Source organism: Myzus persicae, unplaced genomic scaffold (genome assembly GCF_001856785.1).
Source record: "Myzus persicae strain clone G006 unplaced genomic scaffold, MPER_G0061.0, whole genome shotgun sequence".
In the NCBI taxonomy this organism is placed as follows: domain Eukaryota; kingdom Metazoa; phylum Arthropoda; class Insecta; order Hemiptera; family Aphididae; genus Myzus; species Myzus persicae.
This window is the reverse complement of record NW_019101568.1, coordinates 77190-94293: the sequence shown is the minus strand read 5'-3', so window position 1 is coordinate 94293 and position 17104 is coordinate 77190. Positions and strand designations below refer to the sequence as shown.

Here is a 17104-nt window from a genome sequence, read left to right as displayed (position 1 = left end):
AAAATCTTACAAAGATTTAAAATAATGAGTAAGATTGTTTTTTAAAAAAATAAGAACAATTTTTTATGTGTCTCTACTAAGCACAAATAGAAATGAGCAAAAAAGAACACTTAATGGGAAGTCCAGTCACCTAGTTAGACTTACAACAGTGTAATTTATATTAACGTAAATATGAACACTAACATTAGGATATCGCGGGCGTGTAACTAACCCTCATCCCGATACTGGCTGCATGACTGAGTAAGTGTTTATTTTTTAAGATTTTTTATGAATTTCGTTTGTTTTTATTATTGCTTCAAACATGAAATTATTTTTCTTTTTGACAAAATATGTAAAATAATATATTTTCGTTTATATAACATAGCTACCAGTGAACACTTATTATTCAAAAATAAAAGTATATACAGTTTTAGAAATTGTTGATCTTGAATATTTAAGTTATTATAGTATGTAACTTAGAGTTTTATATTTCCCTTCTTTATTTGTTGTTGAAACCACTATCATTGTTTTCCAAATGGTAAGTTATATTTCGAATTTCGTAATCTACAGTAGAATACTTTTACAAACATTTTGGTTGCCAAATATTAAATATCGAATACTAAACGAAATATAGTTATTGTTTTTTTAATAAACATTTAAAATTCAGAAGATAGCACCTATTTATAATATTGTGGAGTGCAGCCGGAGTGTTTGTGGTTTTGATTTTTACTGCGCAACATAATAACATGTTAGTCAAAACATACGATTTAATAAAAAAAATGTCAAAAATACAATTTAATTAAAAACAATTTCGACAAATATTCATAAAATGTTATTGCCCGTGTTATTGGACTTTATTATTACCATATTATTAATTATAATACACAGAAAATAAAAACGTAAAATAAATAAATAAAAACGGGGTGATATAATAATATTGCTATGAGTTATGACCCAGCTGCCACTCACGCACGATCACGCGTAATTACCTACTGCTCGTTTAAATTGATATAGGTATCGTGTGTCCGCTAAAGTCAGATAGACCGTATTATTATTATTATTATTATTATTATTATTATTATTATTATACAGGGTGATTCCATTTAACTTCCGTATAGTCGATTTCTTTTAACGTGTCGTCATGTTTACTGTCGTCGTGTGGCAAACGTAAATTTTCCCACACAGTCATTATATATTATAATATCAGGTATATTATACAATTTAATCCACCACACGAAATATTTGACCCGACCATCGGCTCTCAGTCCACAACACCGTGGTTGGTATGCGCCATCGCTATCGCGTTATTAGTATATATTAGGTATTATCATTACTGCTATTGTGAATGCTCGTATTATGTGATAATAATAATCACTGCGGTGCGCAACGTGTCCAGAATATTTGCGAAAGCTACTCACTATATATATATATACCTATACCGACAATGTCAGAGCAAAGTGTCAGACAACTCGTCAAATGACAAATCTGTCGATCGGAATGACATAATTGTATAATAATGTAATGTTGCCTGTAGATACTATATGTGTGGTGTACACACACACACACACACACACACCCACCCACACAAATGATCATTGAGCACGGTCGTGTGTCAGTGTGTGATGCGAAATTTGTGAGCGACCGCCTAAAATAATAATTTACTGTTCGTGTGAGTCGGTCCGTTCCGCAATTATGTGCTGCAGGTGACGAGAGTTGCGCATTTGTGGCAGGACTGCAGGAGTGATGACAGGGTCCCGCTCTCCCATTGGTTGTGTATCTTTGGATTGTTTTTTTATTTTTATAATTGTTTAGAAATAAAATCATCAAATCAGCGTTAAATTGAATTTAAAAACTTGAAAATGTGATGAAATGCGAGTTGAGTTGAAAAAATTAATTTCATTTTAATCTCATAATATATATTAAATAGATAACCCTCTACTTGGCGTAGGTATACGGGATTTACTCACCAGGTAATCCTCGAGGTGCATTTATTCAAAGGGCAAATCGGAAATCAACGTTACCCATTTCCCGTTGTCTCGATGTAGGTAGATTTACGCAAGCTCCTAGAAAATAACAAGCACGTACTTATAATAATGACTATACGAATTTCAAATCCAGTGCCTCGAGATTGAATTATATGCGCGGAGAGAGTCGTATATAACGGAAACGTGGGTGTAATAGTATGGCCGGAGGTGAAAAGAGGGGAAAGATCGCGAGTGAAAATTTCCGAAAAATATAAATACGAGCCTCAAAATTAGCTGTATTTTTTTTCATTGATATTTTACATTGTATACAGTTTTGTTTCCGCCTTAACAACGTTGTCTTTATTTGGACCTGGAAAAAGAAAATAATAAAAGCACACGAAGAAACTGAATTCCCAACGCTCTGGGTACGATTATGGCGTAGACAAACAATAATAACTCATCACACTATACCTACTGTGTTTCAGTTTCCTTGCACAAATTAAAACAGCAATAAAATATTTTATGAATTCGTTTAAAATTAAATTGTTGAAAAAATATTTTCCGACAGGAATAATTATTTTGTTTTCATAAAATACAATCTGATATATTATACGTGACCATAAACCAAATGATTTTAGATAACTAAAAAATAGATAATTATAGTTTTTGCTAAAATTTTCAAACTAGGTCAATTAAAATTCAACAAATGAACTTGACCTATGAAATTTCAAAGCAATTTACTGCAAGCTGTATAAAAAAAGTTCACATTTTTCCTCCAGAAAAAAGTTATAATAGTTATATGTAAAGGTCCTTAGTTTACAATTGTTCTTAAAATATCTTTGAGTTTGTTTAACAAGTTTGTTTTTAGTTTAAAAATGGTACACATGACTCATGAGTTACGACTCGAACACAATTGTATTAATCGTAGGTAGGTATATAGTACAACTAGACATTGAAAAAACGGAAAATAATTGATTTCTGGGAATTGAAAATGTCTGTGATTGATTGTTTGGATGTAGGTCGATTGAGATGTTTTTATAGTGAATACATAGTACGAATGTATTGATGGAAAAATTCAACAGCGTTATATATTATTTTATTATTTTGGTGTGCTGTGTGAAATCCAATTTTCTAATTATGTTTGTTCTATTTTTGAAACCATCCTTGTCACAATGCAATTCAATTATTTATAATTATTGTTCCATTTAAGTTTAAATTACGGCTCTATTTGTTTAACACATTTATGCTATGTGACATAATATATCATCTAGTATATAGTATAATATCTACCTATAGATTTATTTATATGATTATTTAGATATAAAAAACCATTCGATTTTTTCAGTATATTATAATGATATCGTACTGGCATACTCAGTAATTTACCTGTGGAGGGGGGTATATATGTTCTATAAAAAAATTAACGTTTGAATATTTGTGAAAAACTTTCGAAGTGTTGATTGTGTGTGTCCAATATATTTTAAGAAACCACAGTTTTACTTAGTATATCGTAACAATTTTGAACATTTATTTAAATTTTTGGAACACTATATTATATTGATTCAATTACAATTTATTTATTTTATATACATGTCATTATCAATTAAATGATTACATTTACTATATACAAACATCTACAACACAATTTATGATTTTTTGTTTCAAAGTTAACCTTTTTTCCTGTAATTTTTGTAATTACATAAATACTATATGATTATGGACTTTCTAAATAAAGTAATAAACACACATATAACAATAATAAAACTGCGCGATGAGTTTATTTTTAACAAATCAAAATGTTGTTTTATATAATATAACAGAATGTACGAATAAAATAAACAATTGCGAATCATAACGACTTAACGGTGAACAGTAATTTTACACGTATATATACCCGCAGAAAAATATAGGTGCACGAGATGATGCTTTGTGCTCTCAGACAATAATTATTTACATAACACTCTTTACTAAATATATCTTCATTTAATGATCGATCGAAATCATTTTTGATTTTACAATTAATTCTCAACTAAATAATTATTCATTTCAATTCAATTCGTGCGTTGTTTTAAAGCGTAAAAAGTTCTTTTTAATCGTAAACATAAAAGAAGAAACCAAGAAGCATGCAAATTGTGCCTGTGCTCGAGATTTTGGTGCGAAGAGCGTTGGACGTGAAAACAAAACAATAATAATAACGACTTGTTCATCGGGAAAATTGAAGGAAAACCATTCGTTCAAGCTGTAAAGTCATAAAAAAAAACTGAAGAAATTGAACACAGTCGATCGAAAACCAATTTGGATGCAAAAAGGACCCAAAGACTGAATACCTATATAAAACGACCAAGCCTTTGAAAATTCTTCAACGATTTTTCGTTTGTGTTTGCAATAATATATTTTAATCTATTTAAATATCGACATTAATTTGGTAACTAACTATGATCACTAACTAATAAATATAAATAACTTCCACTGGTTATAGTCACATATATAAGGTTCATCATTCGCAGTATCATTAGAACTTATTGATTTATATACTTCCACATTTTTCATCAACATAGTTTCAGAAACTGCAGTATACGATAATATATATATATATATATATATATATTATGAATTTTTAATTAATAGAATACGATACTTACTTACGTATACTGTAGGATATTGGGAATGCTGATTAGTTTGGTGTGGGGTTTCTTATGATAGAGAATTTCTAGTTCACTGGCAGTTAGTCTTACGAAGTGAAGGACGTTAACATATTTCATGTTAAAAGGTTATAGGTACAATGTACATACTACGATGTACCATCGGTAATACGCTTTGACATAGTTGCTTGAATGTTTGCACAGTTATGTATTATATTCAATAGTTTGGATGGTCTTCCCCCCCTCTATTCAAATTTTGTACAATTATACATGCTTAGAGATTTATACATAAGCGGGATTTTTGTTTGCAAAAATAATTTTTAATATTAAGACAACTTTAGCATTATAGAAGTTGAAACTTAAATTGATTCTATTTTAGTTTTGTTTGATGATATCAAATATTAATCTTTTGTCTAGTGCTGTATGTGAGTGTTTCGTCGAAGGTTTCTTATAACTACGGAGTTATTGTTGTTCAACTAAAGCCTAATTTTGGATTTTAATAACGGCTCAGTGTGAAAATTCTCAGCCAGGTTTTTCTTTAGTAAATTATAATTTATCTGTTTATGAGCCATGTGATTATTTAATTTAAGTGTGATAGAAACTGCTTAGTGATTCATGAATTAAAATATCTACATGAATGACAGCAGCAGTGAACGTTTTAATCTTGATTTTCTGTATAGCCAGTAATTGTAGCTACTAAAGTGTTGCTCTCGTCCGTAAGCATGTCCAAGGTCTATATAATATTATATATGTATAGTTAAGTATAGAAGATAGGTCACTTCCACTGGGAATTCTTGTTTTAATTGGATTCGAGATGGACTTTTTTATGGCGTACTGTGAAGAATTTATTTTCAAGGAATGATTTTATAATTAGGGAAATAAGGTAAAGTAAGAAACATTTAAGTTTCAAAACAGACTTGTCGCACTAAACTCGATCAAAATCCTAAGTTATCACAATATTGAAAATACGGACTCAGAATATATTGGTTTTGTGTAAAAACAAATGTGTTTGTTCTAAAAATAATGATTTTAATTGTGCCAGATATCATATCAAATACACGTTTAATTTTTTTTATTTTGCAAAATATTAACTGTAAATTAATGAAAATAGTAAATCAAGTTTCTAATATGTTATGCATTAATCGAGTCTATGTTTGTGACTTGGATCATATTTTAAATGACTATACAATAGGTATGCGCACGATGTTTCAACGTACTTTAATTTATATACCTATACTAGACAAAGAAATCTATTATTTATATATTTTTTAAATTGATGTTACTCGAAAGTAATCTAACGTGCGTAATATTATATAGTTTATTACCTTAGATAACACGGGAGCATGTGTAAAGTTTTTATTTTCACCTAATCTAGTAATATTTATCCATAATCGACGAGTTAATCTGATTTTGGAAATATAAACACACTACGCGAAGTTATAATTATTATAATATCATCATTTTTATCATCACTCAATATTGTTTATGCATTTTTTGGAAGTAATTATCTCATGTACGAATTCATGGTGATTATTTTTATCAGCGATATCGGTTTATTTTTGTTCATTTAGTAATGCTTTAAGTTTTAATTAATTAAGATTATTATCGCGCTATCGGTAGAATGGTTTATGCACGTAGTAACTTTAAGGGGTATTGTTATATTTTCAATCATTCGGCATTCAATTGATCACGTAGGTAATCAGTACCGTTTTTACTTACGTTTCTTAAATTTACTGGTGTGGACGGATTCAAAAAAGTTTGAATTGCACCAAAGTTTTACGTTCGAATACAGTCAATAAATCTGAGTTTCAATATTTACAGGCTAAAATTGTTCATAGAGATATAACTATATCGTTGATAACAATAAACTTAACATTGAAAATATTTCTTAAACGTTATGAAATAATTCGTAGGTATCTGTCATATAAACGACCTATTCAATTTATTACAAATACAATTTTCCAATGCCATTATTTAAATGCTGCCACTGAGAAACATCTGAAAATTATTCTTAGAACTTATCAACTTGAACACATAAATTGAATATCAATCTCTATAGATGTATGACTATACGATAGGTATACGACTTCGGTATTGATGATGGTATCTTTAAATAGTCTACAGTTTTCTTTGACGAATGAAAAAAAAATATGAACAGTTTTAATACCAGCATTTAAATCTTGAACTTTGAATTATTAAAATCGCTGAACAATCAAGCACACCTTTAGATGCTTAAGATTTCTTAAGAGATATAATATCTTGGTTCCTTTTTTTTCAATCTATAGCGACTATACCTAATTTTAAATCATAATAATATGTACCATTACTTGAAGTACTTTAGTAATTTACTTCAATAAATTATATATTATGATCCATAAACATGGTCGATTCTGTAAATTATTTATTGAGTTTAGTCACTTGTTAGCTGTATATCTTCCTCGTTGTATAATTAAAAAAGCACAAAATACTTACTTTATCTATATAATAAGAAAAATAAAATCATAGGTAGATGTTAAATATTATTAGGACACAATATATTATTATGATTATTACATATTACCAAATTATTCACATAGTCGATTAATTTAAGCATTTAAAAATCTTAATAATTTACTAGCATGTTCAAAAGTATACAGTATATTTCAGATAATTTGTATGTACTGATCATATTTTAGGAATGCCAAAATTTGGTGAAGATTTGAATAATGTGACGGTGCCAGTTGGTCGAGAAGCTGTATTCATATGCAACGTCGAAGGATTAGCAACTTACAAGGTATTAAATCTATTCGATATTTTAGTTATAAATAAATTCATAAAATTAAAAACATATTAATTATCAAATGTTTATGTTGGGTAAGTCAACAAATTAATTACGATTTACGATTTTTATGGGCATAATATCCAGCCACTTCACATGGAGATACAATAATTGTAAAACTGAAAATATAACTAACTACCATATTGATTAAAATCACGTACGGTTAATGAGCTTGTGCAAAACTAATAATATTTGTAATACCTTCTGGGTCGTTATAATCATGAACAATAGGGTAGTGAAATTATTGTTGTTCTATTTTAAATAATGATGAAAAGCTCACTGTTTTATATAATACAACTTTATTTAGACATTAATTGACAGGCAGTAACTAATAATTCATATTCTATTTTCAAGAATGTAAAAATTAAAACGACACAAAACAATTATTTGAATGTAGAAAACATTCTTTTTATCTTAGGGAATAAAATAAAATAATGACATAAAAAAATGTCAACAAACTATTCACCGACATTTTATTTTTATTTTTAAAATAACTTACAATATTTCAATTACTCTTAACCACTTTTGTTGGTGGTACAAGTGCGGTACCTACTACAACCCGAAATAAAAAGTGTCCGTAATTTACTAGTCACGTACCCCATTTCGTGTTCACAATTTACATTTAAAACTTAGAGTTCATAAACTATATTATATTATGTGAGAGGTATGACATTTGATGTCAACATGAATGATGTTAAAATTAAAAAACTGCAGTGTGTTTTACTTTTGAAACAATATACGACAAATTAATACGTCACACATACTTCTACGAATACTGATGCTGGTGAAAACTTCTATCGTAATTTAATTTTACTTTTAGGTTGCTTGGCTGAGAGTGGACACCCAGACCATATTGACTATTCACAGTCACGTGATCACGAAGAACCATCGGATCGCAGTGACGCACAGCGATCATCGAATATGGCATCTTCATATCCGGGAAGTTAGAGAAGCTGACAGGGGATGGTACATGTGCCAAATCAACACGGACCCAATGAAGAGTCAACAGGGCTACTTGCAAGTAGTTGGTAAGTGGATGGCAAGGCGGAAAAACAATTCAACAGTAAAATCGTATTATATTTTTATAATAATAACTAGCGGTAAAAAGTTTTGAAAGGTTTTGTGCAGCCGTGCTAATTGAAGCGAATAGGACACTCGAAAGTTCACTCACAAACGTAATCAAAACTTGAATTAAAAGTTTTTTAGACCATTCAACCAAATTATTATTATAATAGTACCTACCAACGTCTGAGAATTTATCCTTAAGCATAAAAATCTAGAAATTCCACCATGTTACGGCCTGGTTGGCTGTCGAACAGTTTGGAAAAAAAAACTCGTTAAAATATAGTTAATATTTAAATTTAGTATTGAATACATATATCATGGAAATCTGCGAAATCCTTATAAACTATAAACTGTGATTTTTAATAATAAAAACTATACACACAATATTATAATTTATTAATCCCATTTCTCGACTAGTTTATGCTATAGTAATTTACGATTATACTGACTTAATTTATTATTGCTTTAGCATTTAATGCCGACGATAAAATAATATTATTGCATGATTTTACCATAGACCGGTTAAATATACAATATTTATTGATGGTTTTGTATCATTTTATTTTAGAATTTTTTAATAATTGTAAGTTAACTATTCAAAATATAGTACATCATTGTTAAAATATGATAAGTTCAATAATTTTGTAAAATACAAAATACAGAATTGACAACAATAATATATTCGTATTTTGGTGGTATTTTTCTTAAAAATGTTACTTTTATGACTAGGTATTTACATTTTGTACCTAATTTACTGACACATGCAAAAGTAAAATAATGTAGTGATATAATTAATTCACATGAGCACACAGCTAATCTTGAAAGTAATATTTTGGCCTTTGACGAAGATTCTTGCTCGTTCCAAAATTATATTTTAGTTAATGCTGCTATAATTTAATTTAAAGAAGATTTGAAAATTAAAACACTATCATGACGATCCGCCCACCTCGTTTCACACAAACTCTAAAGCCGCTGTTTAGGCACCATGTAATATTATCCTATAACTTCTTTTAATAGGTAAACACCATTTTTAATTTAATTCTTAACTGATAATGATTTTGTTATTGATAATGGTATGATGAGATGTTGGTTTGAATAAGAATGTTTAAATAATAACATTGAGGAGCATGTAAAGCGTAGGATTTTATTTTTAGCATAGCGCCTTTTAAAGAAGTTATGACAGATTAACTGTCTGTTTCGACTCCAGCACAGTTCAGCGATCTTGAATGTACATTTTGCACTATTTATTATGTATTATTTATTCTTATATTATCATTAATATATTAAGTCGATATTCCAAATAAAATTAAATCCGTCCAAACCAATAATAATTTACACCAACATTTTTGTATATTACCACCCTACTCATTAAATCTAATATCGACTTTTTCCATTATTGTAATGCACTCGCAAATGCAATTGGTTATAATGAATTCAGTAACAAAAGTAATATAAAAGAATTAAAACTACAAATACATTCATATGACTCATTTTGAAAAAGTATATTCCTAATAATAGATGAAAAAGTAAATTTTCACACGTATCAAATCCATAAAAATAACCATTTTGTTTGATTATCCGTAATCTACACCATACACTATTAATAATTTCAAAAATAGAAACTCAAATAACATAGTTAAATAGCTCTTCAAGTATAGCCAACGATCAACGTAATTAAATGGTAGATTAAAAGTATTTGCCTTTACAGACGTAATTCGATATTATTTTTTAAACTTACTAAAATTTGTGACACTAAAATAATACTATAATATAGTTAAATAACCTCATCCCTATCGTCAAATGTCAACTTTTCTAAATTGCTGGTCATAAGAAAACCTATTGCAATCATCAACCAAGTTGTGAACCTCATGCGACTAAAACGGTCAAATACTACTAATCACCCAAGTGTATCATGTCAATAAGAATGTATGCCGAAAGTTATTAAATTTTCTTTTTCTACAAATACATTTAATCAAAACGCTTATCTTATTCTACAATATAATATACTCATAGTTAATAGTACCCATAGTTTAAAGGTTTTCTTATTTTTTAAATACATTGTTTTTATTAATACAAATTTACAATCTATACAGCGTGTACAATAAGTAAATAAGTAGATTTATATGGAATAAGAAGTTGAAGTTTCTAAAAATAAAAATACTCCAAACCTGAAACCATATGCCAAAAACCTCTTCTAAAATCACTCTTATTCAACTTCCTACTAATCAGTCACACCATTTTAAAGACAACTATAGGTTTCCCAATTTTACAATGAATCAACTTCATTAATTTATAAATCATCTCAAATCAATTATAAACACAATTGTCACACTACTAACAACAGCTATAAACATAGTGATCCATAAAATTTAAATAAACATCCTAATATCACTTTCAAATAAACAAAATCCTTCAATCGGTCCAATATGGAAATAGTTTCAAAACCTATTAACTACTTAAAAAGTATTAACAATGATGGTGATTTAAGTATTATGTTATTCATATTGAATTTTCTTATTGTTCCATATTTTTATTAAGAGAAGGTTCTTATATTTTTAAATTACATAAATAAATAAATAACTTAAAAGCATTCTAAATATTTTAAAAGTTATAGAAAATGATAATAAGTAAATAGTGGATGTTTCAAGTAAATATGATTACAATTTTTTGAAATAAAACAAAATAAAGAAATCGTTTGAAAAGAAATCATTACTTAAGTTCAAACATCCAATTTCATAAAAATATATTAACTTTAAGATTAGCTCATAAAAAAATGTAGCATGCAGCTTTATACTGAACCTTTTTTTTTAATTTTCTAGTTAAATAGTTTGAGAGATCTCGTATTAAATTGTCAAGCCTTGAGTGTTAAAATTAAAAATGTCATGCATTATTGACTACAAAATAATTTACATATTTTCGTTATAAACATTACAATTTCATCATACATAAATTAAAAAGAAACTAAGAATTTGAATAATTCTTATATCTATTAATAGCATAAAAAGAGCCAATATATTTTAAAAATGTTACGGTGGTTAAAGTGGGAGGGGGGCTGAGGTGAAGTTGGAGTCCCCAATGAAAAAATTTGTTTTCTGGGGAAACCATACCATGCAAATTTTAAAAACTTTATAGCAAATTCTAGCAAATAAATAGAAAATTTTCTAAAGTGGTTGGAAGTTCCTGGGTTAAAGTGAAGGGGGGGGGGCAACTTCACGCAAGTGTGTTTTTGTGGTATTTTCCACTATTTTTTAAGTCTTCAATAATTCTAACTCTGGCTATTAATAAACACCCATGATCAATTATATAAACGTAGTTTTTAGTAGAACACATACGTTGGAGTAGATATCGTAGGGGTTTCGTTTCAATTGATATTCGTTTGTATCACCGATGGAATGACAGGTGGTTGGGTGAGATGGTTAATTTTTTTCCCGGATTAATGTCTCCCATGTTTTTACCTGATTTTTCTATAAGACAGGCATCCCTTGTACGACGATATATATGGACCTGAGCAGATAGCGCACTTAGCAGGTCCTGACGGCGAGTTCTCGCATTCCTTAGAAACACGACCTTTACCGCATTTGACCCAATGTGGGTTGCGTCGACAATAATTTTCCGAGTGGAAGTATGCATGACTGTTTTCGCATTGAGGAGTAGCGGACTTTTTCCTAGGAAGTTCAATTTTCATTTTTGTTGCTGTTGTTATCATTTATCGGCGATAGTTATATTGGCTCGAAATAGTGGCAGGTTCACTTTGTTGAAACGATGTATGATATTAGTGACTCGAAGTACTTGTTGACCTTCGTTTATTAAACTGAATATTTTTGTAGATACTAGAATAATCGAAACAATCCGGGCTTCTTTTTTAAACTTTATTTATTTTATCTATTTTAAAGGAGTTGCTATAGTAACTAGTATAGCATTTTTTGCAATACTTGCATTTGTAACAAATGAGTGACAAATTTTGGATTTCAGTAACAATAATTTCAATTATTGGAAAAAATCGAATATGTTACAAGTTTATAAAGTAAAAAAAACAATTCCAACAATAATTAACTATTTTGAAAATCATATACAATGTCTAGGAAATGATAGTATAAGCACTTATTTGTTTTTTAAGTACAACAAAATAATAAAATTGATTTAGTCAGAAACTGGTTTAATGTATAAATTCCAGTTTTTCTCTAATTTGTTTTCCAAATATTTAGAAAAATAGTGTTAATCATCTTTTAATTTAATTTAATTTTTACCTCCTAAAAGTAGCAACTAGATTATCTTTACCAGAAAAGATGAGAAAGTTGCAGAAGAAACACATCAACATATCAAAGTAAAATCAATACATTTATATTAAGCTTAGAATTTTAAATGTATTATAGTTCTGCTATTGAGAATAATATTTTTTATTAATAGTTTATTTCATGATATACAACCTCAAAATGTGACTCTTTGTGTAAAATTCTGACTAGTTACGAATATTTAGTATTGTATTTATACACACTATCTAAGTATGCAAGTTTAATTTTTTGTTTTTCGTCTCTTAGTTAAAACAATATTCTCGACCAATTCTGAACAGATTTCAATACATTTGAAGGAAACAAACAACAAAGTACGTCGTTATAGTTATATTAGTCGTATATTTCAGAAATATCGAAGTACCTACGATAATATTATGAATACAGTTTTTTTTAGTTTTTTTTTTTATGGCTCAGCAACTAAATCTAAAAACCAAAACTCCATTTCTACCATTTTATTTCTCCAATCGTTGCATTATGATGTTATATTATTATTAATTAAAAACCGTTATAATTATTGTAAGAAATAAAGATTGAATAGACCCGTACCCAACAATTTTTATTTATGCCTGAGTACCATTTTCATGTTATGGGTGGTTGAAATAATAAGGTTATTATTTATTTTATTCTTGTCATATCTACTCTCTTTAACATTTGTCAACTTAAAATAATTTTCTATTTGTATTTAAATAAATTATTCTTATTACCTTTTCATTAGTAACTATACGTGCTGCGTACCTATAGCAAAACATAACTGCTTTATTCTATTATAAATACATAATGGTACTTAATATAATTATGATTTCCAGATTTTATAGTTGAATAAAAATTTAAATTAACATATTTTAGAACATGTTTGTGTACATCTGACTATATGAACTATTGGTTACATAAAACAAAATACGAACCTTCATAATATCATATTATTCTTTATGTCATATAATAAATAAAATAACTTCCACAATTTTGTTTTAGATAATGTAAGTCTTTTTTTATAAATAATTTATATAATTCGAGATTAGCTTTGGAAAAAACAAGAACGTAACTTGGTGTGGAATTGCTAAATAAAAACAAGCAAATGCTCAAACAATATTTATTGATCATTATGATAATTAATCGCGTACTTCAAATATATGATCAATTTTTCAATCAAATACAATGCATAAGTAGTTGTATTATAATTGAAATACGAATTGAATTGTAATTTTATTTTAATTGATCAAAAGTTAATAATAAAAAAGTGGTTAAGGGGATGTCGCTTTGCTGTACTACAGTAGGTCGCAAATGGGTCACTGTAATGGATGGTGTTAAATTTGAATTCAATGATATAAAATTAATGTATACGAAGACTGATTCTGAGCTAAGACAGTCTGTCAGCCTATAATATTACTTAGTACTTTAGTATATTTGATGAAGTTATTGTGATTAAAGAAATTTATTTTACTATTAAGCATTAGTGCTGCAGTAGATTAAACTCATTTTTGCCAAAAAAATTACTTGCATAAAATATGTCATATAAAATATAATAATATACTTTAAAAGTTTCAAGTAGGTATCCACGAATAATATTTTTTAAATTAAAACAAAATAACTTAAATCATTATTGTTTGTGTTTTAACAATAATATGTTATTTGGTTCAAATTTGAACATAAAACGATATAACAATAACGATAGTATAAAACTGAAATTAATATATTTTTTTAGATTTTTTGGTTATAAAATTAACTATTTGAGTATTAACATTGTTTTAAATGTTCGATCCTTATAGTTATAAAAATTGAACATTTCATATATTTTAAAATACAAATTCTTGTATTAAATTTTAAAATGTTAGATATAAAAAGTAAAATTTTATGAATTTCGAAATCGTAATCATTTGCAAATTTTCGTGATTTTTAAAATTTCTGAAAACATTTTTAATTCAAACACTCATAAAAAAATTACTGTATATTGACTCTTACATTTTTTAACTTAAGTACCACGAATCATGTATTATATTTTCAAGTTTTTTAACCAAGCGAACATTTTTTTATCGACTTTAATTTAAAAAAAAATAATAATCGTCGACAATTGCATACGCCTATAAATAGTTAAACATGATTCAAAATATTTTGAAAATGTTATGGTGTATAAAAAATACGGATATGAGTATTCAGTAGACATTTCGTGTAAGTATCTACAGTATTTTTATTTAGAGTTACATTGAAAACCAAAATCGATTTTGTCAAAAACGATGTTTCCTTAATTTTTTGTTTGTTTTTCCTGCCGCGTTTGAAAACTATTAAGAATTTTTTAATTTTGACCCCCAACTAGATTCACTTTACTATCAGAAAAGATTATCTGTTAAAGAAAATTGAAGAACTTTTACTGTCCCAAAAGGTGATGACAAACACAAAAATAAAAAACACACATCATTGTAAAGTCAATACATTCATCTCTCCTCTTTGAATCTAAAAACTAATACTATGCAATATGGTATTTTTCATTGTCATGTTATAATGTAAAACTATTTAGGATAAAATAACTTAAAATTTAAATTATGAAATTCAAATTTGTCAATGTTAAATTAACTATATAGGTATGATAATTATATGCTGGAGGTGAAAATATACACTCCTAACTTCTAATTTGCACATGTATGAGTAAGCAAATTGATTATTCATAATAATATATTCAATTTACCATGTAGGTTTTAGGTATTTACTATGAATGTATTTTTTAAACAGCTTTAAGCTGTAATTTTAACATCTCAATTTAAAAAAATGTATAAATACCAATTTACCTTTGTTAAATGTTTAGTAATTTTGTCAGTTTTTTGTGGATATAAAATTGTCTACACAAATTAGGATTGTACCTATATTGAATTTTATTAGAGCTTTAATATCTAAATATGCAGTGATTCTATCAAACATGAATACGCCAGTATAGGAGGTTGGACGATGTATCATATATATAACTTGAGATACGAATATAAAACATTAAATTAAAACTTGATTTCTGACTTTTTGAAGATGATTGATAACTGGAAATCTGAACATAAGCTAGATGATATTATGTTACAGTGGTTATACCTCAGAATGATAGTTATTAATAAACACCAGATTTATATGCATTTAAAATTTTAAAATATGCAAGAAAAAGATGCAAAAGATACAAAATAAAATTTCAATTTTTATTGTATTTTATATTTGATTTTTTAATAACTTATTATATTATGTCTAATGTCTATACAGTGAAACAGTGTTGTATAATTATTAATTATATTATATATTGAGAGGCGTATAAAAGAATTATCCTCACTATTGGCTAATTCAATTTCTAAGAGGGTTGGAGAGTTTTAATAGAAAATTTTTGATATTTTAACAACACCAAGGGGTAAAGGCACAAAATAAATTATTTTAAATAAATAATAAATTAATAATCATTAACAAAACAAACCGGTAATAACTAAATACAATCAATTAAAGTGTAAATACATTTTAAATAACATATACAAAATACATACATTTTTAATTATGAAACCGGATCAATTAATTTAATTAGGCCGTTCCACGGCATAGGCAAGTGGCATATTGGACTGTTATTAATATCAATCCTTGATCCGAGGAGGAATGAAAATAAATTTTAATTCTGGTATCAAATTCAGGAACATTAAAACCAATTAGAGATAAGAACTCAGGAAAATATATCATACCGTTAATTAATCTGAGTAAGAACATTACATCGAAATACTTCGAGAATGAATGTATTATAATTGATCCTGCAATTTAACTATGGCCTATGGGTTATGCCCTATCCCAAATAGACGCCTCTCGATGGGAGATACATTCTATCATCAAGCTTATATATTCGTAAGACCCAAGAGCCATACATGCTTTTTAAAAAGAGTTTCTTAACTATCAGCTCAAAATTCAGGTTCAACATTAATAATAGCTAGTGAAATCGTACACAACTGGAAGAATTCACATTTATTTGATTTACTGACTGGTATTTATTTTAGCATTGGCACGCTTGATGTAATAAAATAATTGCCATAAATATAATTTTAACTTTAAAATTAAAATGATAATATATCTATTGCTCGAAAATACAAGTATTATTTTTTTTATTCCCAGGAATATTCTGGAGTGCTAACACTACTCGAGTTGCGATCATACGTCAGTATTTTACTATTTCACGATATTTAAAAACTTCTGATTGTGTGGTATCTTTATTTATTTGTATCGTCTTACATCAATTTATCTTTAAAACCGACAAAGGCAATACAAATTGTACAAACTGAGAGAAGAGATTACATTGGTATAATGGTATGGAAAATTGTTTCTCTGTTATTGTCTGTCATATTT

At 27.7% G+C, this 17104-nt stretch overlaps 1 protein-coding gene across 1 annotated transcript in view; it reads left to right on the top strand.

The window, feature by feature from the left end:
* Positions 1–17104, top strand: part of LOC111029603 (neurotrimin-like) — a 146287-nt gene that overhangs the window by 75581 nt on the left and 53602 nt on the right. The window contains exons 2-3 of the mRNA XM_022308665.1: positions 7261–7358; positions 8224–8431. Coding sequence (XP_022164357.1) covers positions 7263–7358; positions 8224–8431 — 304 coding nt within the window. The 5' untranslated portion in view covers positions 7261–7262. The remainder of the gene's footprint in view (positions 1–7260; positions 7359–8223; positions 8432–17104) is intronic.